The following is a 21,991-nucleotide window of genomic DNA, read 5'->3' as shown; positions in this document are numbered from 1 at the left end:
ATTCTAATTGACCGAATACCTGTAAAGGTATTTTCCATTTCGTTTGGTTGATTATCAATTAATTGTATCGATTGATGGACAAACTTAGTTGGCCAATTTTTCACGATTAAAAGTAAATTACTAATTCTAATTTACTTTAATCTGGTTACTATAAATAGAGATTTTAATTTCTTTCTTTAATTTTTTATTTCGGTTTATTTGATTCAATACAATTTCTTTGGAAATTTTTTTTTTCTTTTCTTTTATTCTCAGTATAAAATTAAAATCCTTGTTAATGGTTAATTGTTAATACTTAAGAATTAATCACAATTAGATTTACAGTCTTGTCGTGACGGTGATAAACTTTTATAATCATGTTAAATAAGCTTTTCGTTTATGAGCATTTTAAGTGTTTGGTGTCAGAATTTATATTCTTTGGGTTGGAGAATAACAAAAATCGCTAATTACAATCCACGTCTCTGTTAAAGCAATTTTTAATCACTTTAATCAATTAGAAGCACTTTAGTGCAATGATTTAACATCTAACTGTAGCTTAAGTGCTACAGCTCCTCCGAAGAGGAAACTTGTACACGACAATTTAATTCGCTAATTAATAATTAGAAGTGACAATTAAACAAATCGATGATAGAATAACGAATGACAGTAACGAGTTACTTTCGGACAATTAGTTTTTCGGCTTTTGTGAAACTCAGATGATTTGAAGAAAAGGCAATGGTGAATCAGGCTGACAATTAATTTAGTTTGATTCAAGTTTAATTGTTCGTATTTGACATGAGAGTTTTTTTCGTTTGATTCTGTGGTTGATTAATTAGAATCTCGAATCACAACAATTAGAAATTGATTCGATCATTCAAATGGAATCAATAAACAAATATGATATTGAATAATAGATAAATTGTCTATTCTCACAAAGAATCTGCGTTAATTGTTGTTTGGATATTTTTGTTTAATCTCAATCGAAAGAAAAAAATTGTTAATTACAAAAACAAAACAAAGCACAAAAATATAATCAAATTTATACAATTGTAAGAGGAGAAGAGGGAAAATAATCAAATTAAAAATACAATTGAAAAGATAAAATTACTTTTTTAGAAGAGGGAAAGAATCATTTACGATCACACAATTAACTAATTAAGATATTGGAAAGAGGATTATACAGTTTAGTTGATTAGTAAAAGTGAATTAGTGTTATATTATATAATATAACTATTTAGTTAATAAGTGATAAAAGTAGTTAATTTATCATCATCATCATCAATTTCAAACAAACAAATTGTGTTTCAACTAAAAACGTTTTCTTTTTTTTCTGATAATCTCCTTGTTTGTCTGTCGATTGTTAAATTAACGGTAATTATTAAAAATGGATAATAAAAGGATTAGATAGAAACAATTGGAAGTTAATCAGTCCACAAATCCAATGAGTTGTGTTGCTTTTCTCTGTCAATTTGTTTGAAATGGAAAAATTAAGTTGAGTTTGAATTTCGTTTTCTTTTCGTTTCGTCGTCATCATTGTCGTATCGTCGGTGGGAGGCATGTCCTATGGAACGGGAGGTGCGAGGTAAATGAATTACTGGGCATCGCTCACTCGTCAACCATTAAATTAATTGTAGTAGTAGTTTTAGTAGTTTGATTAGCTTTGAATTGATCAGCTGAAAGTTACAGAGAGATTCAATCAAAACAGATAAGGGTTAAAATGGAAAAGTAAATTAAAAGAAAATTAAAAATAATGAAAGTCTATTAAATAAACTAAAGACCTTTAAATAAATTTATCAGATTAAAACTAATCTCAAACAATTAATTATGAAGAAATTGAAAACAATTGATTCTTTATGCGAAGAATCAATTGCTCCAAATTGATTGATTTTCTTCTGTTTTTGAGTTTCTCTCGTGTTTATCACTTGTCTGAACCTTTCGATCGTCGTTTACTATTACTTTTGGATCGTAACTCGTATTTACAACAATCTAGAGAAATTAATCCCAAGCTTATCAATTCTCTACTGGGAAGGTTAACATTTTTTTTCCCGCGACTCTTTTGTCGAGGGACGATCATTTTTTTCGTGTATCGTTGTTTAGTTTTGAAGGTTCGCTTTCGTATTACGTGGTGAAGAGGTTGACGAGTGGACTGCCCGGATTGTCATCTACGTTTTGTCGAGGTGCTTTTGTTAGTTTGACCATGAGATGTTGATGTGATGATAACGGAAGATTTTTGGGTTGATGCCGATGTTTGATTATTTCTGATGAGAGAAAGAAATTAAATCAAGTAGTTAGTTTAATTGTATATAAATAAGATTGAGAAAAGTGAGTAACAAAATTTAAGTGCAAATATGATGATGAAAGAAAATTAAAATAAAAAGAGAGCAGAGATTAAAATTGATTATGATCTCGAATAAATTGAAATGAAGTAATTAAAATGAATGGTGGAAGCAAAAATTACAGCAATGAATAAATTAAGACAACAACAATTAAATGCGGGAAATTAGTAATTGAATGAACTTGTAATCAAGATTAATCAACTTCTTACGAGGATTGTCTTGAGAAAATTGATTCAGAATGTTGATAATATTGTTGATTGTTAGTGAAATTGGATTGATTAGTGTTCATTGATTCAGAGAAAGTTGTTAAACGTGTTTTAATTGTTGGTCCAACTCGAGCTTGTCTCATAGGTGAATATGAACGACCTCGAGAACGAAGTATTCTAGCAGCGGGTTTAATTAATTTCTTGTTAATCAGATTAACTGGATTAGTAGATGATGATGAGGGTGGATTAAAGATAACCTCATGAACAGGAACAACTTGTCGCCATAGATCAAGACTAATAAATAATATTGTTAATCAAATTGATTTATATTGAAGGAAGAGATTAATTAACAAGCAGATATAATAAAATTGATGATGATGATTAAGATGAAGAGAGTAGGAGGAGATGTGTAAGAGAGAAAGAGAAAGGTAACAATGTTAGTGGTTTGTTAATTATTTACAATTACGATAGAAGATGAGGAGGAGAGGTTATGAAAAAAAAACATAATTATAATTAAATTAATGAGATTTTATAAAATATTTATATTAGATAATAGTTAAGTCTAACAATTAATGTAAGTTTTAGCCTTGGATTGAAATGTAATCCAGTGAATGGTGAGACACAATAATCAAGATGATCATGATTAACCCATAGGTAAATTTGACTTCTCACTGATTGTAAAACAAATTATCTTCTCATGCTCATCATCACTCCTATCATTTAATTCATGGATTCGTTAATTATGGGCAACGTTTGATTAGCTACGAGTTGAAGATACTAATGGAAATGATGAGGATGGAAAATAATGAAAAGATTAACATGAAACTAATCGAAACCTGTTCTCTTTGTGAGAGAGAGAGAGAGAGAGAGAGAGAGAGAGAGAGAGAGAGAGAGAGAGAGAGAGAGATGATAATGATGAAACTAATGTTATCATCTTAAATTGAGTATTCAAGTGGGAAGTGATAATGTATTTTTCTGCAACAAATGGACCTGAAATTAGCAGAGGTGGTGAAGAAAAGTGGAATAAAATTCATTATCAGGTCTAGGGAACAATGTTGATTGTGGAATAATAATAATCATGTTTGATTTTGATCATGATGATGGGCTTTTCTATTATCTCCTTGAGGCTTGTTTCAATTCATTAAATTACCAGAGTATTCAAGGTTTACCTTTTTTCTTTACATCGTAAAAGAAAAGTGGTAACGTTTTACTTTACTATTGGTACTAATTAACCTGAAGAAGAGTAATAAATAAGTTAAACATGATGAACAGAAAAAAAAGAATCATGAAAATGATAAAATATAAAAGAAAAGTCTCCAATTAAAATTGGTTATTCTGCTTCTCAATATGTAATTAACAATAATTGTTATATTATGTAACCCTGGAAATGGAAAGATAATAATATAAACTATTTATTATCATAATTGATTGTTAACTTACCCTTTTGAGGTTCGAGATGATTTACGAATTGCAGGTGATGAAGATGCCGATTCTGATGATGATAATGTTAATTTAGAGGTTCCATTGGATCGTCCACATGAACGAGTATTGTAATGATGGTGTTGACCTGAAATGTTATTATTTAGGCTGGAATATTTGTTTTCTATGGAATTGTTATTTTTACTAATTTTATCATTAGTATTGTGACGATGATCATTTTTGATGATAATAATACTTTCATTAATATTATTATTGTTGTTATTGTTGTTGTTGTTGTTGTGTTTCATAGCAGATTCAGCTCGAGTTTCAATCTTTATTGGGATTATCCTTTCATTGGGTTGAGATGCTGATCTATTCAATTTAAGTCTATTCAAACGATCACCTTGTGTTTCAGTGTTACTGTTATTCATACTCTCATCATTGTTATTGTCGTTGTTGTTGTTGTTGTTGTTGTTGTTTGATGACAAGGCTGAAGTTGTTGATGATGAGGAAGTAGAAGATGATGTTGATAATGAATTAGGTTGACGATTACTTCGAGTATCTGGACGACCACTTTTCAGTTTAATCGACTGATCTGATTTGATACTATCCTTTGAGTTTGTGCTTTTTGTTGAAGTTGTTAATTTTTCTGACGATTTAGATTTATTTGCTCCATCACGTATTTCAATTCGTTTAAATTCACAGGTAATTTTGGAAAGACTATCAGATTTTTTATCTTTTTCTTTCTCATTTATAATAGTATCTCCTCCATTGGTAACGTTTTTCTTTGACTTTTCACGCTTCGAGTCATGAATCGCACTTCCAGCAAGCCATAGACGAGGTTGCATTCTTTTTAAAACAGTAAAACAAAAAGTAAATTCATTAATGACAAAGATACAGAATAACATGTAAGATTTACAAGAGAAGCAGAGAAACGACCGCCAGTATCATAATTGTTACTCATTCTAAAAAAAATCAAGCCTCCCACAAGAATTACGAGGATAAAGAAAGAGAAATCGGTTAATACTTGGGGGGAAAGATCTTGTTGTCATAAAGATTAAGATGAAGCTTCAAGTTTAATGTCAGTAATTAACCTAAAAGTGAGTGTGGGTTGACGAGGGTGGTGAGAAGCCTCTGACTGAGAGGCGGATAACTATTTCTAAGAAATGAGAAAGAAAAGAAAAAGCTAAAGGAAATCAACATTTCTTTCCGGGAGATCTAATAACAGAAAATACTTAATATTATCATGTAAGTTTGTTTATACATGTAGAGTCAAGTCAAGTTACTTCTCATGTCCTCCCATCAACTCCTCCTCTCTTACTTTGTATTAATTTTCAATGAACAGACAAAATTTTGGTTTCTTCTCTTCCCTGTAACCTTGAAACCTTTTTTTTTGTAACAAGTTATTTATAAATATCTTTGTCTTTCGCTTCTTCTTTCGCTTTCTCATGTTATTACTATTAGTTTTCTATTCTTTTCTTTCTGCTCATTATTGAAAGAAAATTCCAACTCACGTGACCAGCCATTGTTGCTGAGGACCAATGATTGAACCTGGTCGACATATTCTGATCCATGCAATTGCTTCAGCTGCCGTGAATTTATAGTGTTTCATTAGATAACATGCAATGAGAGTTCCTGTCCGTCCAAGGCCAGCTATTCATGTAGAGATATAAGAAAGATGAGTTATTGTTAATGATGATGAATATAAATCGTGAATAAATAATAATAATAATGATGATAATAATACCTTTACAATGAACAGCGACTACTCCTGAAGTACCTTCACAAACTTCGAGAAATTTATCAACAATCGATAAGTCTGGAGTAGTTCCATCATCAAAGTAAAGATCAATATGACGGATTCCAACTTCAGAGAAAATTTTCCCACTATAAACGGGTGAATTAAGTCGAACCACCGTTGTGACACCATTTTTGGTAAAATAGCTAAAATAATATTCGGGTGGAAGTCGACTGTAACTGAAAACGTTACTAAGTAAAAGAAGACCACCTTCTGTTGGTCCACAGAAAGCAATCAATTTACCGGGAATAATCCAATTTAAATCACCATTACGAACTTCTTCGTAGAAAAGATATTCGGCTAAATCAAATTTAGAGTATTCATAAATTTTTGATTTAATTGCTTTTTGTATAGCTTTAAGACAATCAGGTAAAGGTAAACCAAAATCACATGAAGAGTAAGATGCATCACGATAAGTACGATATCGAGCTGGACTATTTTTTCTTAATTTAATCATCACTTGATTACAATCAATACCGAGTTTAATTATAGCATAGCAACCAATTAGAAAAGCTGAGTTGACTCTATCTTCGTCAGAACCATATGTATAATGTATTATTGGTTTAGATGGAGATGAATCCATTATCCGGGACATTTTCTCACAAAATAAATAGACAACTGCCAAATTGAAGGGACCAAAATCTCTATCGAACCCCTTGTATTGAAATTCATCATTACTAACGGCAATATAAGGTAAACTATCTTGGTTAAAATGAGGGAAGCCGTTGGTGACCGTGGCAAAATAAAGACGATCTGTAGAGAGAGAAAAAAAGGTAAAAAAGAAAAAAAAGAAAAAGATGAAAATAGAAATAGAAATGTATTATATAATGTTATCAAATAGAAAATATAATAATAATGGCGGAGAAGAAAAGAAAATGAAAAGATTGAAAATTCTATTCGAAAACAATTGATGTTCATGCTAATGTTAATGGAATGATAAGGATACAGGTTAAAGTATTGAAAGAAAAGGAAATAAATTATAAATAGAATTTTATTTGATTGGTTTTTAGAAAATTAAATCAGGTTAAAATTAAATAAATTGAGTTAATTTAGATTAGGTAATATTAACAAAAAAACTGTTTGTATTTACCTGAGACAATGGAAGTTAATTGAAGTAAACCGGGAATCTTTAATTTCTCATCTGCTGTTAATTTGTAACGATTAAAATTGTTCACAATATCTTCAAGAAAACTCATGATGATGAAGATGAAGATGGAGATAAAAATTAATTTCTAAACCAATTAGAATAATTTACAAATGAGAAGATAAAGAGAAAATGAGAAAATACAAACAAAATTCAAAATCCAAAACCGTTTTTTTCGCCAAATCGGTTATTCGAAATTCGCGAGGCGGGTTACGCCCTCGGTTATTCTCTCCAACGAAGTTCAACCAACGAATGTGGCGACATGAAGTGACTTTCATTCTCAGCTTGAAACAATTGATCACAATTAACTAACAATCTAAAGACTAGTTGATCAAAGGAATAATTTTCTCAAATCTTATCCCAATTTCTAAGCAAATTCCTTCAAAGAATAATAAATTAATCATCTCTCACAAATGCCAATGTAATTTTCCGAGTAACAATTAAGATACAATTTTGATTTTCTTATTATCCTAATTTGAGGAATCACAATTAACGACTTTTCCAAACGGAAAGGAATAGTTACTTGTTTAAATAATTTTTCTTCTTCCATTTGGAAAATTAAAGTCAAGTACAAAATCAAACGTTAATTTGAAGAAAAGGTTAAAACAAATTCAAACTTTTCAATTAACTTTTTGCCCCAAATTGTCAATTATTTAGTTGAACAGTTTGTGAACAGTTAAAGGTTGATAAATTCATTCAAACCCATGAATAGAATTTATTTGCAAATAGTTGAATGTTCATTTAATTGAGTTTCAAGTTGGATTGAATTTTTTTTGTGTCAAATTTACAATTTAAGTTAATTGAAGTTTTGGTTCAACAAAATTAAAAAAGAACTCGAAACATCAGCGCCATCTCGTGGAAAAGAAAATCAGTTTTCTATTAATCGTTATTAGGAAACGTTCCCTTTTGCCCTTGTAAACAAAATTTTTTCTTCTCTCTATTTTGATTCTGGACAATTAAGGTTAATTGTTTTCTCTGTTGGTTAATTTTTTTTGTTTCCGGTGCGAGAATTTGATTATTAATTCCACAATGTCTGGTAATCCAATTATCAACTATTGGAAATCTTTGAACTGTTATCCTCCAGAATATAATAGAGCCATTCATGGTCCTTATGATCCAAGGATTAATTATGCTTTCAAAGATACTCCATTGATGCAGGTTAAATTGGGTGAATTACCATCATGGATCATGCGACGGAAAATGACACCACACTCGATGGCTGCTGCTATTACCCGACACTTTCATCGAACCAATGCTGCTCATTTTACCGCTATCCGAAGTAGATCCAATATGGCCTTTACTGTCATCTTAATTACTGCAATCATGGGTTATGTTGGTCAATTGCATCACATTCGTAAGTACATTTTACTTTATCATTAGATATTCTTTCACTTTTCAAACCTAATTCTTTTCTTTAAATTATTCTACCTTCAACAGATCACCATAGACGTTACAAATATCATTGGTAAACAAATTATCTCCGTTTTCACTCACCAATTGCAGTTGAAACAACCCAATTACCAATGGAACAGAAAAAATAACCATAAAAAGAGCAATTGACTCTTATAATATGAGAGAAATCCTTTTCAGTTTTTTGTTTCTCTTTTCCTCTTCCATCTTTAGCAGAACAAAAAGAAAAATTCTATCAATCTAATCAATTGTTGTAGTGTAGAGTAAGTGCTTACACATTTTTAGGGAATGAATAATTTTGAATTAAATTTAATTTGAGAAAATACATCCAACAAAAAATCAAATTTATTTTCATCATTATCCACTTCTCAATCACTTTCAAGATAAATAGTCTTTCCTATGATACAATTCACTTAATAGTCTGTAAACATATGAAGGTGTATAAAAACCCCAATTAGTTACAAATCCATTAACTAATTCAGGGGGAACATAATCAAAAACTGGATTAACGACCTCAGTTTCGGTGGCATAAGGAGCCTCGTTAAATTGTAACACTTGATGAGGTGAAACAAATTTATTGAAAGCAACCTGATCATGAGAGATTAAATAATTAGGTGTAATCTTAAATATCGGTGTACAAACAGTTAATGGTACCGAATGATTTTTAGCCGCATAAGCCAAAGCATAGGAACCACTGATCGCCTTAAGGCCTCCATTAGCCATCACCGAATGTGTCCCAATAATAACCTTATTAACTCTTGGCATGATTGCAAAAATGGCTGAATCAGGAATCAGTTGAGTTGATATACCAGCTTCAGCCAGTTTATTAGCTAATTCAGTTCCATTACCTGAAGGTTCAGATTCAGCTACGATTACTTGAAATGTCATCGTTTTAGCTGCGTACTTGAGGAAAGCTTCAACTGATTTAGATTTACCTGTGGTCAATATTACCTGACCAGAGGTGATTTGTTCACTTGATTTAGCGGCGATATTTTCAATGGAAGTTTCCAATTCACTATCTAATTCATTTAGATAGTCTAATATGTTTTCCTTTAGATCGGTTAATGGTTGGGTATAATCATGGATAACCGCATCATCACTGATCATCATTTTGGTTAGAGATTCTTCCGTATCAAAATTGGTCGACTTTGATCCAGGCTTTTTACCCGAAGCTGTAACATATTCGTCTCTTATTCCTTTTAAAATTCTCAATATCATATTAGTTGGTACACGTTCAACCGGATCAGCTTTAGAAAGTAAATCACCCAGACAAGTGAAAATAGCGATCAAATCTTGAGCTGATTTCCATGAACATCCTTGTACACCTTTTTGAATTAAATCCATGGTTCGAAAGGCTTTAAGATAACAACCATTAACTTTACCTAATTTTAAATCTTCAACCAATTTATCAACTTGAGTAATTTCCCGAATAACCGAAATTTGATCCTCTGTTAATTGTTCCATTTCACTTTTTTTCTCCATCACCAACAATAAGAAATCCAAACCTAAACATATATATAGAGTAACAAACAAAAAAGAATAGAAAAAGAAAAAAACAAATGACAACAATACACAATTGGACAATCAATCCACCGGCAATTAGAACAGAGATTAATTACCAACTTACCTTCTTAATTGTTCGGTTTAATTGACAAAAGGTAAAACAAGAATAGAATAGTTAATAAGAAAAGTGAAGTAAACAAACCGAAAAAGATATACTTTAAATTCATTGGATATTCCGAGTATCCGATCCGACGAAATGAATCCAAACTCGAATTTCAATTAGAATTTAATTTCTTAATTAAAATTGATTGATGATTATTGGCGAAAATAAATGAAAATAATCAAGAAAATTTAATTGTTTATCTTTCGCAATTTATGGTCATTAGAGTTGAATTGATTTGTTGGATTTGAAGAAAAGGTTTTCTTACAATCCCTTTGGTAAGAATTTAATTGTGATTTAATTTAATTGTAATTATTTTAAATTTCGCAAGGGATAAGTAATTATTTGTATATTGATTTAGGGATTTTATCGTTTGGATATTTGGTTTGTAATTTTGAACTGATTAAAATTCTTGGTCCAGGTATACTTTTTAGGTACACGTTTAATTGTGCGGACAACATTCGTTAAGTGTTCACTTTGAAATCCTTTTTTAATACAATTAAGAATCATTGATAAATAAGCAAATCCTAAGATAATCCAACAAACGATTATAATCTTATAAATCCAATTCCATCTTCTATCAAATTGACCTGAGATTATGATCGGAGAATAAAAAAGTTTTCGATGTTTTCGAGTTCGAAACTGAACAAACCTGGAACTAGATCACCGAATCCTATGGTCGAAAGGGTAACAAAACAGTAATAGAAACTTTCGAGGAAAGTCCAACCTTCGATAGAATGAAAAACAAGAGCAGGAATAATAATAAATCCAATGAACCAGGAAAGAAAGAAAATCAAACCACGAAGAAGAATAAAAATTTTATCAGAAAGAAAATGATTCGAATTGATTTTTATTCGATTAATCTGATGAGAACAAAGAATTTATGAATTAATATCAAAATAAACAAGAATTAGAACATTAGTACTTTCGAATAGAAAAAAAAGTTTTCAGTCTAGTCAGATCACCTCATGGAGAAAACAGTCACTAAATCGATCACCGATCTCGTTCAATATTATTCCGGTCAAAGGGATGCCCAATAGCGAGTAGACTATACAAAATATGCGACCTGAAGAGGTCAAAGGTGACAAATGACCATAGCCGACAGTAGTGACCACCGTTATCGTGAAGAAAAGGGAATTAAAAAAGCCCCATTTCATTGAATATTCAGAGTTGAAGGTCAATTCCCGTTCGATTAGAGTCAACATTTTATCGCGTTTCCGATCATTCAATCCACTATTTAGATTCATACTCAATAGAATATCTAATTAATTTAAATGAACACTAATTCTAATTAGTTGATTAAATTCTTTGATTGTTATTAATCACCTTTAATTCGGATTAAAGTTCTCCTTTCCTGGATTTCCACTGATTCTGTTGATTGCTCTGATTCCAGAGTCATGAAAACAATTGCTCCAATCACCAGATAAAATACAAATATGATCAAAAGGCAAACTAATTGTTGAAAGTTCATTTAAATTAGATTTACCTGTTAATTGTTACAATAGAAGATGACAATTTATTAATTCTGGTAAAGTAATATAAATGAGAAGAAGTAAATAAAAACATGTAAACCTAAAAATGTGATAATTTTATCAACTGATTGTCCTGAATAAATAATAACAATTAATATAAAGTGAGACAAGCTAAATGAAATTTGCCTGATTGTACTTGGAATGATTAATTGTTAGATAACAATTAAATCTGAATGGTCAAAGGGTGTGAGTAGTTAATTAAACTTACAAACTTTTCGACAATTAAAATGAACATGACAAACAAAAAGATCTGATTAACTTGTAAACCTAATCAAATAGTAAAGATAAATTATCATGTGTAGATTAACAATTAGCTAATTGAATTAACATTACATTTGATCAAAAGTTCAATTGTAATCAATTGCCACAATTAAGATAAGAAGTAATCAAAACAAAATAAAATGAAACATCACATTACAAGAAGCACATTAAAGTTAATCATTAAAAGTAAATGAGAAAACAAAATGTAAACAATTGAATAAATTGTTATAACAATTAATTAGATTGAATTAAATTGTATGTATTGTAATTTTTTTGGTTTGTGTACAAGATTAACTTACAATTGATTATGTTAAACAACAAGGAAGAGGATATAATGTCCGCAATTGGATTTAATCAACATGATTTAGTCGATGTTGCAGTTAAGGGTGTTTTCTGTGTCAAATTACCGGCCAATGTCCGTTCAACTGGTGCCTGGAAAGTTTGGACACCTAAATTGTTACTAATTAAGCCACAAATTGGTGAGATTACAAGTCGAACACATAATAATAGATTAATATTGACAATCTTCAAAAGTACCAAAATCAAAGATACGTCACAAGGATTCGTTATACAAGAAATACTTAATCCCTCAAGGACGATAATCTTTAGATGCAAGTTAGTTTAATCTTTGGTTAATTGTTGATATAATCCACAATTAACACAATTTCCTTTATTGTTTGGTTTAATTGTTGACCTTTTTTTTTGTGGTTTTAGATCAAGGAAAAAGCCTCATGCCTTCACAATCTATGGCGATGGTAAACCTTTGGTTCATATTTCCGGTGATTCTGAGACGGAAAGTCAATTGTTAATCAGATCAATTCGTAATCTACTTTGGCCTGCTAATCCGATCATCTCTTTATCCAAAGGTAATTATTGTACAATTTAATTTGATTAGTTGATTAGTTTTGAACATTTTGGACGTTGAACTTTCCATTCAATTCATATTCTACCCCCACTAATTGTCATTTAATTGCTTTGGTTCAAAAATTTCAATCATTTTATTTTCTGGTTCATCATGATTGTTAATTTCATCCTCGTGATTAATTGCTGATTTTTTGACTAATTACGTTGATAATAATTAACTCATTGAAGCTTTAATTACAAAGGTCATTACAATACAATTTGATTTGATTTGATTTTTGTTTTCTTTTTGTTTTCTCTTAATTGTTGCAATACAATTAATTTACATTTCACTCATTTCATTTTAATGGGTTATCATTACTTTTTCATTTTAATCACAATCTAATTTCAACTGATTGTTGAATCAATTTTTCAAACACTTAATTAGATTAATTAACCTACTCCCACTTTGATCATAATTGAAGAATGAGAAATTAATTAGAATCAACAACCTAACTAGATAATTAAAACATTCATCATATGAGGTTATTGGTAATCTTTTGAAAAAGATAATTGTAGTCACAATTAGTAAATTGTTCCTAAAATTGGAAAATATTTCTCTTAATTGTCATTTGATTTGATTGTTATACTCAAAAATTTATTCAAGGCTTTTTTGAGAAGGTTAATTTTTACCAAACAATCTAGTTAATTAAAAATTTCGCAATTGATCATCAAACGATTAACAGCAATTGATTCAACATTCAAATCATAATCAAATTAAACAATAGAGAGATTAATTAATAAGCAATGAAATCAAGGTAATCACAAATTAATAACAATTTAGAATCAAAGTTAAAATGATTGAGTATATTGAGTATTTTTTTTAATTGTCATCAAGATGATTGATCTTTGTCATTTATTAATCAACATCAAGGTAATGATAACAGTGTTTCCAATTATTGATATTTGATTGTTTTATTAACTGATTGACTTTTAATTGTGAATTTTTTTTTCTTAATCACAATTGATCAGCTTTAGGTGGAGTCTTTGAAGTGTCCATAATTGACAATGAGATGTCCTATCGAGCTGGTTTACTTGGTGTTTGTGGCTACTTGACCATCACCTCGGACAAGGTAACTTTAACCTGTCCACAGACTGGACATATAATACAAGAATGGACAATGTCCAGTGTGTCCTTTAAACTGGTCCCACAGGTTAACCTAAAGGACAATAATAAAGTTGTCAACATGATGACCACCGATACAAGTTCAACTGGCCTGGGTAATATATTGATTTACTGTGAAGAATCATCCGAATTGATTAGTCAATTTAATCGTGTCCGAGGTAATCAACATCAATCACAAGGGTCAAGCTATAGTGATGAGTTAATCCAAAATTTGAACATAACAACATCCGAATATGATTTAATGACTCGATTTGATGATCTAGATTATTCACCTGATTCTAATCAATCACAATCATCAACTTCTAATCGTTCTTCATTTAATCCACCATCAACTTCATCAACTACAACAAGTAATTCATCATCATCTTTATTCAGTTTAAATCAACCTCTTGAATCGTCTTACAATTTATCCTCATCATGGTCAACCAATATTTCAATTCCCTGGACATCATCAGGATCTGATCATCATGTTATCTATGATGTACCTCGTCCGGTTAATTTAACTAAATCAACTGACAATCAATCGATTTCATCATGTTCATCATCATCATCATCATCGCCGTCACCTGATTATGCAACAATTAAACGTTTTCCTGCAAGTAATCAACAATCAATTCTGAATACTATTGATAATCTTTCGTCATCACTTCTTGATTGTTCACTAATTGTAAACAACAATGGATCCCATCAACTAAATCCAATTACTTACCCTTTGAACAATCAAATTTGGCCTCTTCACTTCCTGCAACAGTTACAACGTTACAAGACAATAAGGATCACATTTATGAAGAGATCAGAGCAATTAAGGAAAAACTTGAACAATCAAATCACAATTACAACACTGATTTTAATGATATCTATGAAATAATTGAGCCATTTAAAGGATCCAATTTAATTGATGAAAATGAAAATATTGATTCAGATATTGGTGAGAAAAGCAGTCAAGTTATTAATCATAACAATCAATTGATTAATGAAAAAATTATTGTTCCAATGAAAAATGAATCAGAAACTATTGATGATGTTAATCAATTGAAACAATCAAAATCTATTGTTAAATCATCACCTAAGCGAATTTCTAGATTTAATTACTTTAAATTACGAAGGACGTTATCAGAATCTTGGTTTAATTCACAATTTTCATCAAAATCAAATCTAAAATAATTTTAAATCTAATTAACTTTCAACAATTAAACTTAATTCATTCATTGTATTTTAATTGTAATACGATTTTATATAAATGATTTTTTCTATCCAACTAAATTTGAACTAATTTATTTGTTCCAAATTTTATTACACTTTTACAGTTATGATTAGTGAAAATTTCCATTTCTAAACAATTAATAAATTGTCACTGTATCGATTACTTTTGGTAAGAAATTAGAGTTCTTAAAGTTGAATTTGTTTTATTCAGGATTTTCTGATCAATTGAATACACAAATTGACTTCGTTTTTGGAAGTTCAAATGGTTTAAGAGTAAAAAAAGCCATTTAATTGTTCCATTAATTATCCAAAATAATCAAGAGAAATTAAATTTAATTAAATCAACTTTTCGCTGGTAGAAAAAAATCTCCATAGATGTCGCCACTTTTTTCTTTAAATGAGTTTCCCGCTTTTCGGTTTTCGGTTTGAATTTTTGTTTTTGTTTCGTTTTTACTTTGAAAATGTTTTTCTTTTAATTCCCTTCAATTTAATTGACTGATTTATTTTATTTCAATGGATCCAATTAAATTGTTCCAATTAAGGCCCCAAGAACCTTTAAGTCTCAAAGAATTGATGTCATTACTTCATCCAACCCAAGAGATTGACCATAAGTTATTGAATCTCCACCTTGTTGGGTAAAAAAATTTTCATCAGTTGTAAATGTTTATAGATTTTTAATTGTTTCTTATTGAAATTTTTGATTTAATTGTTTTCTCTTTTAACAGAATATTAACTGGTGTTGAATCTCAATTGTTTAAAACTGTGGATGGTTTTATTTATCCAAAGGCTGGAATTAGTTTAATCAATGAGACTGAAGAATGTTCCAAATCTGTTCTATCCAATTATTCACAATTAGGAAGCCGAGTTTCATTTCTTCTTGATTCAATTAATAAATGTCTTCTTAATGAAGAAGACAAAACCCTTTCCCGGATTACATATTCTTTAACATTAAGAGATATTTTCAATCAATGTGTTGCCAAATTACTTTGTGATGCTCATAAATTGGATATGAGACTTAACTATTTCTCCGATTATCTTACCGATGAGAGAAGTGATTTCCTAATGGTCAAGATAAATACTCTCTATGAGATTAATTTAGCTCTAAATGGTGGCCATGATTGTTCTGGTAAAATTTTAAACATTCTCATGGATTTTGTTTACCTTGATCGTATCCACGAGTTTAACATTGTCTCTCAACTTTTAATCTCAACACTCAGGCCAACCCTTGATTATATTGAATCACTTTTAACCAATGGAATCATTAAGGATTGTAGAAGTGAATTTTTCTTCCAAACAAATTGTAATTGTGATCCTGATCATTTCTGGTCAGAAGTGTTACAATTTGACTCAACTAATCCAGTTCCAACCATTTTCAATTCATCTTGGGATTACCTTTGCATGGGAATCAAATCAAGACTTTTAATTTCAATTTTTGAACAACGAAATCACACAATCAAAATTGATTATCCAAAGGGCTGTTTATTTGATCATTTTCTTGATCATTTGAAGAAAATTTATCCACATCCAATATCAATGAAAGACAAGAAGATTCAAGAAGACTCAACATTGGAGGAGAAAAAGTCTAAATGTAAATTGTTACCATTTAAATATGACATTTTAACCATTGGTGATAAATTGGAAAATGATATTATCAAAATGGACCTTAATTTAGATCATGAGAAAACAATTAGTGAACAATATCTTCCCGTTGATTATACTCGACTTGGTATTCCCTTTGAACTTGCCTTACAAAAAAGTCTCACAACAACATTGGAAAAATTCATCGATCCAATTAGCCGATGGGCAATTAACCATTCAAAAGATTCTTATCATATTTATTTGACCACTTTTAATGATTACTTTTTACTTCAACGTTCCAATCCGGAAATGAGACATTACTTTGAGGCCGTTTTTTCCGACATAACCGAAGGTTCAACCAAACCCGATCATTATGTTAACTGGCAACATTATACGTTTACCGAACATGATGTGACCGCTTTTCTATCTCAACAGAAACTGACCACCGGAAAGAGAGTTAAAAAACTTACAATTCTTGAAAATATTCATCTTATTTATGAAGAAATGGATTGGACTTCAAGAGCAATTATCGACAATAGTTCAAAGTTAATCTATGACAAGGCTTTCCAATTTTTACTCCTTCTAACTTACTGTCGTTGGATTTTGGACAATCTTCGACTTCCCCGAGGCATAATTCACAGAGAATCTGGTTACATTCATAAATTGTATTTACTTCGTCATCGATTGTTACTAATTGCTAACAGTTTATACAATTTCATCATGAACAATGTTCATCAACAGGTTATCCAATTGTACCAGAATCTTGAGACTGCCTGTAATTATCAAGATTTAAGAAATTCTTTCGTTAAATTTATCAAAAGAATTGAATTTATCACCATGCAACGAGATGATAACAATTCAAAAATTGTTAGAACAATGATTCGTAAATTTGTACAATTAGTTGATTCGATTGGGATGATTTGGTCAACCAGAGAAAATGAATCATTTAAATTACCTGATAAAAGTGAAATTGATAATTTTGATAAAGGATTTAAAATCTATCTCTATAATATATCCTTTACAAATGATCATAATGTGATAAAAACATACAATTCAAATGACAATTAAAACGACAATTAATGCAATCAAAGTTTTCCAACAACAATTCCTCCAAAACGTTGATCCCCTCAGAATAATTTTTTGTCAAACAATTAACGCCATCTAATTATGCAACAAATCCACAGGTCAAACAATTGAAAAAAAAGAAATCATAAAGTTAATCAACACAATTAAAACTAATCCTCAACCCAAGAATTTAGATTAACATTGATAAAAGTTGGAAGAAAAAAAAATCCGCTTAATTTAAACTCTCAACCGAGATGAACACATTGTCCATTTAAACCAATTAGTTAATTAGCTTAATAAGTTAAGACAAAACCGTTTATCCGATTGATTAATTACCATTGATTGGATTTTTTTTCTGTAGAAAAGAAAAAAAAAATTCTAAATCAGATCAATTTCCGAGTATAAATAGAGTTGGTTGAACAATTTGATTTCCATTGAACATTTTGCTCTTCATTGAGACTCATTCATTTTTCCCATTTGTTTACATTTTCTGTCTGTTGTTTATCATTTTCACTCTTCATTTAAATTGTCATTTTAAATTAATTTCTTCCCAAATTATCAACTAATCATCTTTATTAATTAACTGTTTAAGTGTATAACTTAATCTAAATCAATAATTGTCCGTTTTTCTTCATCAATTGTTGATTTTTTTTTTGGTTTTTTCTTCTTATCATCTTGAATGGATTAAGGATGTCTAAGGCTACCAAACGTAAATATGTAACCAAGGAGGTTCTTGAGACTTACTTTGTTCCTGAGGAACCAGCTTATATTGTTAAGGTTTGTGATCAATTGTTGGTTAATTGTGTCCAATCAAGTGTTAATTATTTGTCTTTCAATTGTTTAGGTGATCGCTAGTCGAGGGAATAACTTACACGAGGTAGAATCACCTGATGGAGAGAAGTATCTTGTTAGTATGCCAACAAAATTCCGTAAAAATGTTTGGATTAAAAGAGGTGAGATTTTCTATATTTTCTTAATTGTTTTCTAATTATTGTGGTTTAATTGTTTTCTGTTTTCCTGTTTTAACTTTAGGTAACTTTATTGTCGTTGAGCCCATAAAAGAAGGTGACAAAGTGAAAGCTGAAATTGTCCAAATCTTGTTGAAAGATCAAATCAAATACATTAAAGAAGAAGGCAAATGGTACAATTAATTTAATTTTCTTTATTCTTTTCTATAATTATAACCATTTACTAAATTGTTGTTCTTCTCTATTTATTAGGCCTACACGTTTTGAAGACGAAAAAGACAAAGAATCATCTGATAATGATAATGGCTTATTCTCAAATCCTAATCGACAATATGACGAAAGTGACTCCGATTCTGATTCTGATTCTGATTCCGATTCCGATTCAGATGCTGAATCATCATCAACATCACCTGAAGATGAAGACGAAGAGGAATCATCAAGTAGATCATCTGAAAGTTAATCACTTTTGTCAATATTGTTTTATAATATTTGATATTAATACAAATCTTAAGACAACCACAATTATATTAACTATTACCCTCTCATTTGAACCTAATATTTTACTCGACTACCAACCCAATATAACATCAATTAACCATCAACATTTAGTTTCATACCTAAAACAATTAACTTATCACAATAAATTAACAACAATTAAAAACAATCAAGTGAAACTCAATGATCAATAATCAACACGCGGATAAAACAACATGAGATTAGCTCAAAATCTTAACCGGTTTTTTCAAAAATCTCTCAAATTGTTACAATCAAAACCAAAATGAAAGAAAATAATCATCATAATGATTAAGAAACGAATTGATAATTTGATCAATCACAACAATCGAAACAATTAATTTAAGAAATGAGAGATAATGAATAACGACCACTCTTGATACGTTTGAACGGTTAATGTACCGTTAATTGTTACGATATTTTGATTAATCAACATGAGGGAAGAAGAAAAAATCGCCTAATCATTTAATTGTTGTATTCTAATTGTGGTTAGCAATTTAATCAACCTTGAATCAACCGCTTAATCATTATAACCAAAAATCCTATAGATTTTTTCATCTGTCATATTAACATTTTATATCATTGTCTTCGTGGTATCCATATGGTTATTTAGGTTGCTAATTGTAATCAAAAGTTGTTACCCAGTTAATCAAAATTCAATCGTTAATTGTTACAATATAAGTTAATAAACTACAGAATGTCCAATGTTAATCTCGATAATCAAAGTAAACAATTCCAAGAAGCTTTTAATGAGGTAAGTGAAATGCTGAGATTTTCATGTAAACAACAATTGATTTTATCGAAATCGAAGAGGAAAATTAATCAATTAGATCACATTGCTTTTCTCTCAATCAAATTTAATTGTTATCATTTGTATTTTACTCTAATTGAGAATTCAGTTTAATTTCTCTTTAAATCCAGATTAGATTAAATTCCCACTCCCAGTGAGATATTGTCGATATTCATTACATGATAGTAAACAAACAAATCGAATGAAATTTTTATTCTTCTTCGAGTTTTGATTAAATGAATCTTTTTATTCTAATTAATTGTTAACTGTTAACTATTCTTTATTTTTCTTTATGTTTTCTTTCATTTTTGACCTTTTAATCGACGAAAATAGATCAGCAATTTACGATGTAAATTAGATTCTAAAGCTCGAGCCTCAGTGATTCTAAGTCAAGATCTACTTGAATGTAAACGAGAACGTGATGAATATAAATTGATGTACGATCAAATTAAGGAAAGATATAGTGGACTTAAAAGGCGAATTGAAGGTTTGGGTGCTAATTTCATGGGAATTAACGAAGATCCAAACAATTTAACCAGTGCCAGTTTCGCTCAAATTTTGTGCCAATTAAACAAACAGAACAAAATGTTACTCTATGAATTGGAAGAGGTTAAAACTAAATTAATCGACGCTGAAGGTGATGTCCGATTGCTCCGAGGACAAATTAACTCAATGAAAAGAAGACCCGGACAATTAGTTAATCTACATTTAACTAATAGTAACAATAATCCAATGACACCACCACCATCATCATCAACATCATCATCAACAACAACACCGATAACAACAACAATCAACAATGGCAATAATAGTAATCATAATGTCAGTAATTGTGGTAACAATTTATCAAGTATCTGCAACAATAAAGGGACCAATTTAAATAGTGATTTGATTGATAAAAATGTTGGACAATCAACCGATTGTCCAACACCAAGTTCACCATTGGTGGTGACAACAATTAACTCCTCATCGATACCATGGATTAAGGATAAAGATGATAAGGAATCACTGGTGGCACAATTAGAGATGATTAAACAACGTAATTGTTTACTCGAGAAGGACATGCAATCACTTCTCGATGAAAAGGAAGAGTTAATCATGATTAGAGATGCTTATAAGGCGAAAGCTGAACGGCTCAATGGACGATTGAATAATTTACTTCGAGAGCAATCAGATGATCAAAGTGGCGATAATATCAATGATACGAAAACTGTTGATATTGACAGTTTGATCAATGAGAATAATTTTCTTAGGGAGAAAATATCACAATTAGAGGAGGAAAAGAAAAGATTGAAAAGTTTATGTTCCAAATATCGAAACATCCTCGAAAAGTCAACCCCGTCGACATCGAGCTCCATGTTTTCATCGTTGAAATCGTCGTCATCATCGGATTCTAAGTCTAAATTGTTGGCTGATCATCAAGCTCTTTCCAATGTTATCTCATCCAAACAGGTTCAAGCTTTCATCGCTTCCAACAATTTAAATAATCTTCAACTATCTCAGGCCACTTTGGTTCATTTGAAGAGTTTGGTAATCGCTCTGTTTGAATCGTTAACTGATAAATCATCGGCTCTCGCTTTGCAGAGGAAAAACAATCGACTGCTTGGTGAAAGATTAGAGGAATTAGAGGAAAAGATCAAACAATTAAAAGCTCGAGAAAAAGTTTTCTTTCTAATGAAGGATAATATTAAATCGGAAATGTATCATCTCGAAGATCTTGATGATATAATTGTCAATTCTAATAACAATCAAAACGAACCATCGTCTTCGTCATCAAACTTTCAATCAATTAATAATAATCAACAATCTTCTGAATCTATAAGTGGAAATTGTAATAATGTTACTGCTAAATTATCTGATGAAATTGATGAAATGAGTGAAAAAAATGTTAATTGTGATGGTGAAAATGATGAAATCCAATTACCAAGTAATTTAAAAGCATTAGTTGAAGGGGAAGTTGAAAAATTGAAACAAAATCAAGATAATTTATAATTAAAACGCTTAATCAATAATAATTGACTCCAATTGAATAAAAACATTTTTACCAAACATAAATTTAGATCCAACTTATTTGATTATAATCAAGAGAAAGAAATTTAAAAA

General features: G+C 30.1%; 8 protein-coding genes across 9 annotated transcripts; 5 read left to right on the top strand and 3 right to left on the bottom strand.

Moving 5' to 3' along the window:
* Positions 1–993: 993 nt before the first annotated feature.
* On the bottom strand, positions 994–7,651 carry LOC128387341 (dual specificity protein phosphatase CDC14C-like). 2 transcript variants are annotated; one of them, XM_053346521.1, is made up of 6 exons: positions 6,826–7,651; positions 5,685–6,488; positions 5,452–5,590; positions 3,959–4,786; positions 2,522–2,812; positions 994–2,234 (listed from the first exon to the last, which is right to left on the bottom strand). In XM_053346521.1, exons 1-6 carry the CDS (start codon positions 6,929–6,931, stop codon positions 2,135–2,137), a joined length of 2,268 nt encoding a protein of 755 aa, XP_053202496.1. In that variant the 5' UTR covers positions 6,932–7,651; the 3' UTR covers positions 994–2,134. The 2 variants fall into 2 exon arrangements, with proteins under 2 accessions (XP_053202496.1, XP_053202497.1); XM_053346522.1 differs by lacking the exon at positions 2,522–2,812.
* A 140-nt stretch (positions 7,652–7,791) lies between these two features.
* LOC128387351 (putative ATP synthase subunit f, mitochondrial) lies at positions 7,792–8,614 on the top strand. Its single transcript, XM_053346533.1, has 2 exons — positions 7,792–8,233; positions 8,317–8,614. The coding sequence occupies exons 1-2, from the start codon at positions 7,909–7,911 to the stop codon at positions 8,346–8,348; spliced, it is 357 nt and encodes a 118-aa protein (XP_053202508.1). The 5' UTR covers positions 7,792–7,908; the 3' UTR covers positions 8,349–8,614.
* Positions 8,615–8,616: 2 nt separating this feature from the next.
* Positions 8,617–10,048, bottom strand: LOC128387347 (translation initiation factor eIF-2B subunit beta-like). The gene is made up of 2 exons (XM_053346527.1): positions 9,917–10,048; positions 8,617–9,794 (listed from the first exon to the last, which is right to left on the bottom strand). The coding sequence occupies exon 2, from the start codon at positions 9,769–9,771 to the stop codon at positions 8,668–8,670; it is 1,104 nt and encodes a 367-aa protein (XP_053202502.1). The 5' UTR covers positions 9,772–9,794; positions 9,917–10,048; the 3' UTR covers positions 8,617–8,667.
* A 133-nt stretch (positions 10,049–10,181) lies between these two features.
* LOC128387349 (potassium channel subfamily K member 2-like) lies at positions 10,182–11,637 on the bottom strand. The gene is made up of 4 exons (XM_053346529.1): positions 11,279–11,637; positions 10,918–11,213; positions 10,605–10,815; positions 10,182–10,542 (listed from the first exon to the last, which is right to left on the bottom strand). Exons 1-4 carry the CDS (start codon positions 11,421–11,423, stop codon positions 10,319–10,321), a joined length of 876 nt encoding a protein of 291 aa, XP_053202504.1. The 5' UTR covers positions 11,424–11,637; the 3' UTR covers positions 10,182–10,318.
* A 274-nt stretch (positions 11,638–11,911) lies between these two features.
* LOC128387343 (uncharacterized) lies at positions 11,912–14,996 on the top strand. Its single transcript, XM_053346524.1, is given in 4 exon segments — positions 11,912–12,360; positions 12,460–12,611; positions 13,618–14,435; positions 14,438–14,996. Coding segments are annotated over 4 exon segments (1,776 nt in total). The 5' UTR covers positions 11,912–12,052; the 3' UTR covers positions 14,936–14,996.
* Positions 14,997–15,407: 411 nt separating this feature from the next.
* Positions 15,408–17,642, top strand: LOC128387342 (uncharacterized). Its single transcript, XM_053346523.1, has 2 exons — positions 15,408–15,609; positions 15,700–17,642. Exons 1-2 carry the CDS (start codon positions 15,488–15,490, stop codon positions 17,618–17,620), a joined length of 2,043 nt encoding a protein of 680 aa, XP_053202498.1. The 5' UTR covers positions 15,408–15,487; the 3' UTR covers positions 17,621–17,642.
* Positions 17,643–18,056: 414 nt separating this feature from the next.
* LOC128387350 (probable RNA-binding protein EIF1AD) lies at positions 18,057–19,249 on the top strand. Its single transcript, XM_053346532.1, has 4 exons — positions 18,057–18,394; positions 18,462–18,570; positions 18,650–18,758; positions 18,838–19,249. Exons 1-4 carry the CDS (start codon positions 18,308–18,310, stop codon positions 19,043–19,045), a joined length of 513 nt encoding a protein of 170 aa, XP_053202507.1. The 5' UTR covers positions 18,057–18,307; the 3' UTR covers positions 19,046–19,249.
* Positions 19,250–19,390: 141 nt separating this feature from the next.
* LOC128387344 (putative uncharacterized protein DDB_G0286901) lies at positions 19,391–21,937 on the top strand. The gene is made up of 2 exons (XM_053346525.1): positions 19,391–19,852; positions 20,222–21,937. Exons 1-2 carry the CDS (start codon positions 19,796–19,798, stop codon positions 21,878–21,880), a joined length of 1,716 nt encoding a protein of 571 aa, XP_053202500.1. The 5' UTR covers positions 19,391–19,795; the 3' UTR covers positions 21,881–21,937.
* The last annotated feature ends 54 nt before the right edge of the window (positions 21,938–21,991 follow it).

Source organism: Panonychus citri, unplaced genomic scaffold (genome assembly GCF_014898815.1).
Source record: "Panonychus citri isolate SS breed McGregor unplaced genomic scaffold, ASM1489881v1 Contig00083, whole genome shotgun sequence".
In the NCBI taxonomy this organism is placed as follows: domain Eukaryota; kingdom Metazoa; phylum Arthropoda; class Arachnida; order Trombidiformes; family Tetranychidae; genus Panonychus; species Panonychus citri.
Note: the sequence above shows the minus strand (reverse complement) of the source record. Positions and strands in the feature narration are given on the sequence as shown.

What these genes read in the sequence shown, in the direction of transcription:
- LOC128387349 (XM_053346529.1), bottom strand. Translation starts at nt 11,423, where the DNA reads ATGAACTTTCAACAATTAGTTTGCCTTTTGATCATATTTGTATTTTAT. An exon ending in GTGACTGTTTTCTCCATGAG is followed by an intron (nt 10,816 to 10,917) that starts GTGATCTGACTA and finishes TGTTCTCATCAG; the next exon opens with ATTAATCGAATAAAAATCAA. An exon ending in ATTCGGTGATCTAGTTCCAG is followed by an intron (nt 10,543 to 10,604) that starts GTTTGTTCAGTT and finishes TCATAATCTCAG; the next exon opens with GTCAATTTGATAGAAGATGG.
- LOC128387351 (XM_053346533.1), top strand. Translation starts at nt 7,909, where the DNA reads ATGTCTGGTAATCCAATTATCAACTATTGGAAATCTTTGAACTGTTAT. An exon ending in TGGTCAATTGCATCACATTC is followed by an intron (nt 8,234 to 8,316) that starts GTAAGTACATTT and finishes TACCTTCAACAG; the next exon opens with ATCACCATAGACGTTACAAA.
- LOC128387350 (XM_053346532.1), top strand. Translation starts at nt 18,308, where the DNA reads ATGTCTAAGGCTACCAAACGTAAATATGTAACCAAGGAGGTTCTTGAG. An exon ending in AAATGTTTGGATTAAAAGAG is followed by an intron (nt 18,571 to 18,649) that starts GTGAGATTTTCT and finishes TTTTAACTTTAG; the next exon opens with GTAACTTTATTGTCGTTGAG. An exon ending in ATTAAAGAAGAAGGCAAATG is followed by an intron (nt 18,759 to 18,837) that starts GTACAATTAATT and finishes TCTATTTATTAG; the next exon opens with GCCTACACGTTTTGAAGACG.
- LOC128387344 (XM_053346525.1), top strand. Translation starts at nt 19,796, where the DNA reads ATGTCCAATGTTAATCTCGATAATCAAAGTAAACAATTCCAAGAAGCT. An exon ending in TCCAAGAAGCTTTTAATGAG is followed by an intron (nt 19,853 to 20,221) that starts GTAAGTGAAATG and finishes CGACGAAAATAG; the next exon opens with ATCAGCAATTTACGATGTAA.
- LOC128387342 (XM_053346523.1), top strand. Translation starts at nt 15,488, where the DNA reads ATGGATCCAATTAAATTGTTCCAATTAAGGCCCCAAGAACCTTTAAGT. An exon ending in TTGAATCTCCACCTTGTTGG is followed by an intron (nt 15,610 to 15,699) that starts GTAAAAAAATTT and finishes CTCTTTTAACAG; the next exon opens with AATATTAACTGGTGTTGAAT.
- LOC128387347 (XM_053346527.1), bottom strand. Translation starts at nt 9,771, where the DNA reads ATGGAGAAAAAAAGTGAAATGGAACAATTAACAGAGGATCAAATTTCG.
- LOC128387341 (XM_053346521.1), bottom strand. Translation starts at nt 6,931, where the DNA reads ATGAGTTTTCTTGAAGATATTGTGAACAATTTTAATCGTTACAAATTA. An exon ending in ATTAACTTCCATTGTCTCAG is followed by an intron (nt 6,489 to 6,825) that starts GTAAATACAAAC and finishes CTCTCTCTACAG; the next exon opens with ATCGTCTTTATTTTGCCACG. An exon ending in CAGCAACAATGGCTGGTCAC is followed by an intron (nt 4,787 to 5,451) that starts GTGAGTTGGAAT and finishes TGTTTTAAAAAG; the next exon opens with AATGCAACCTCGTCTATGGC.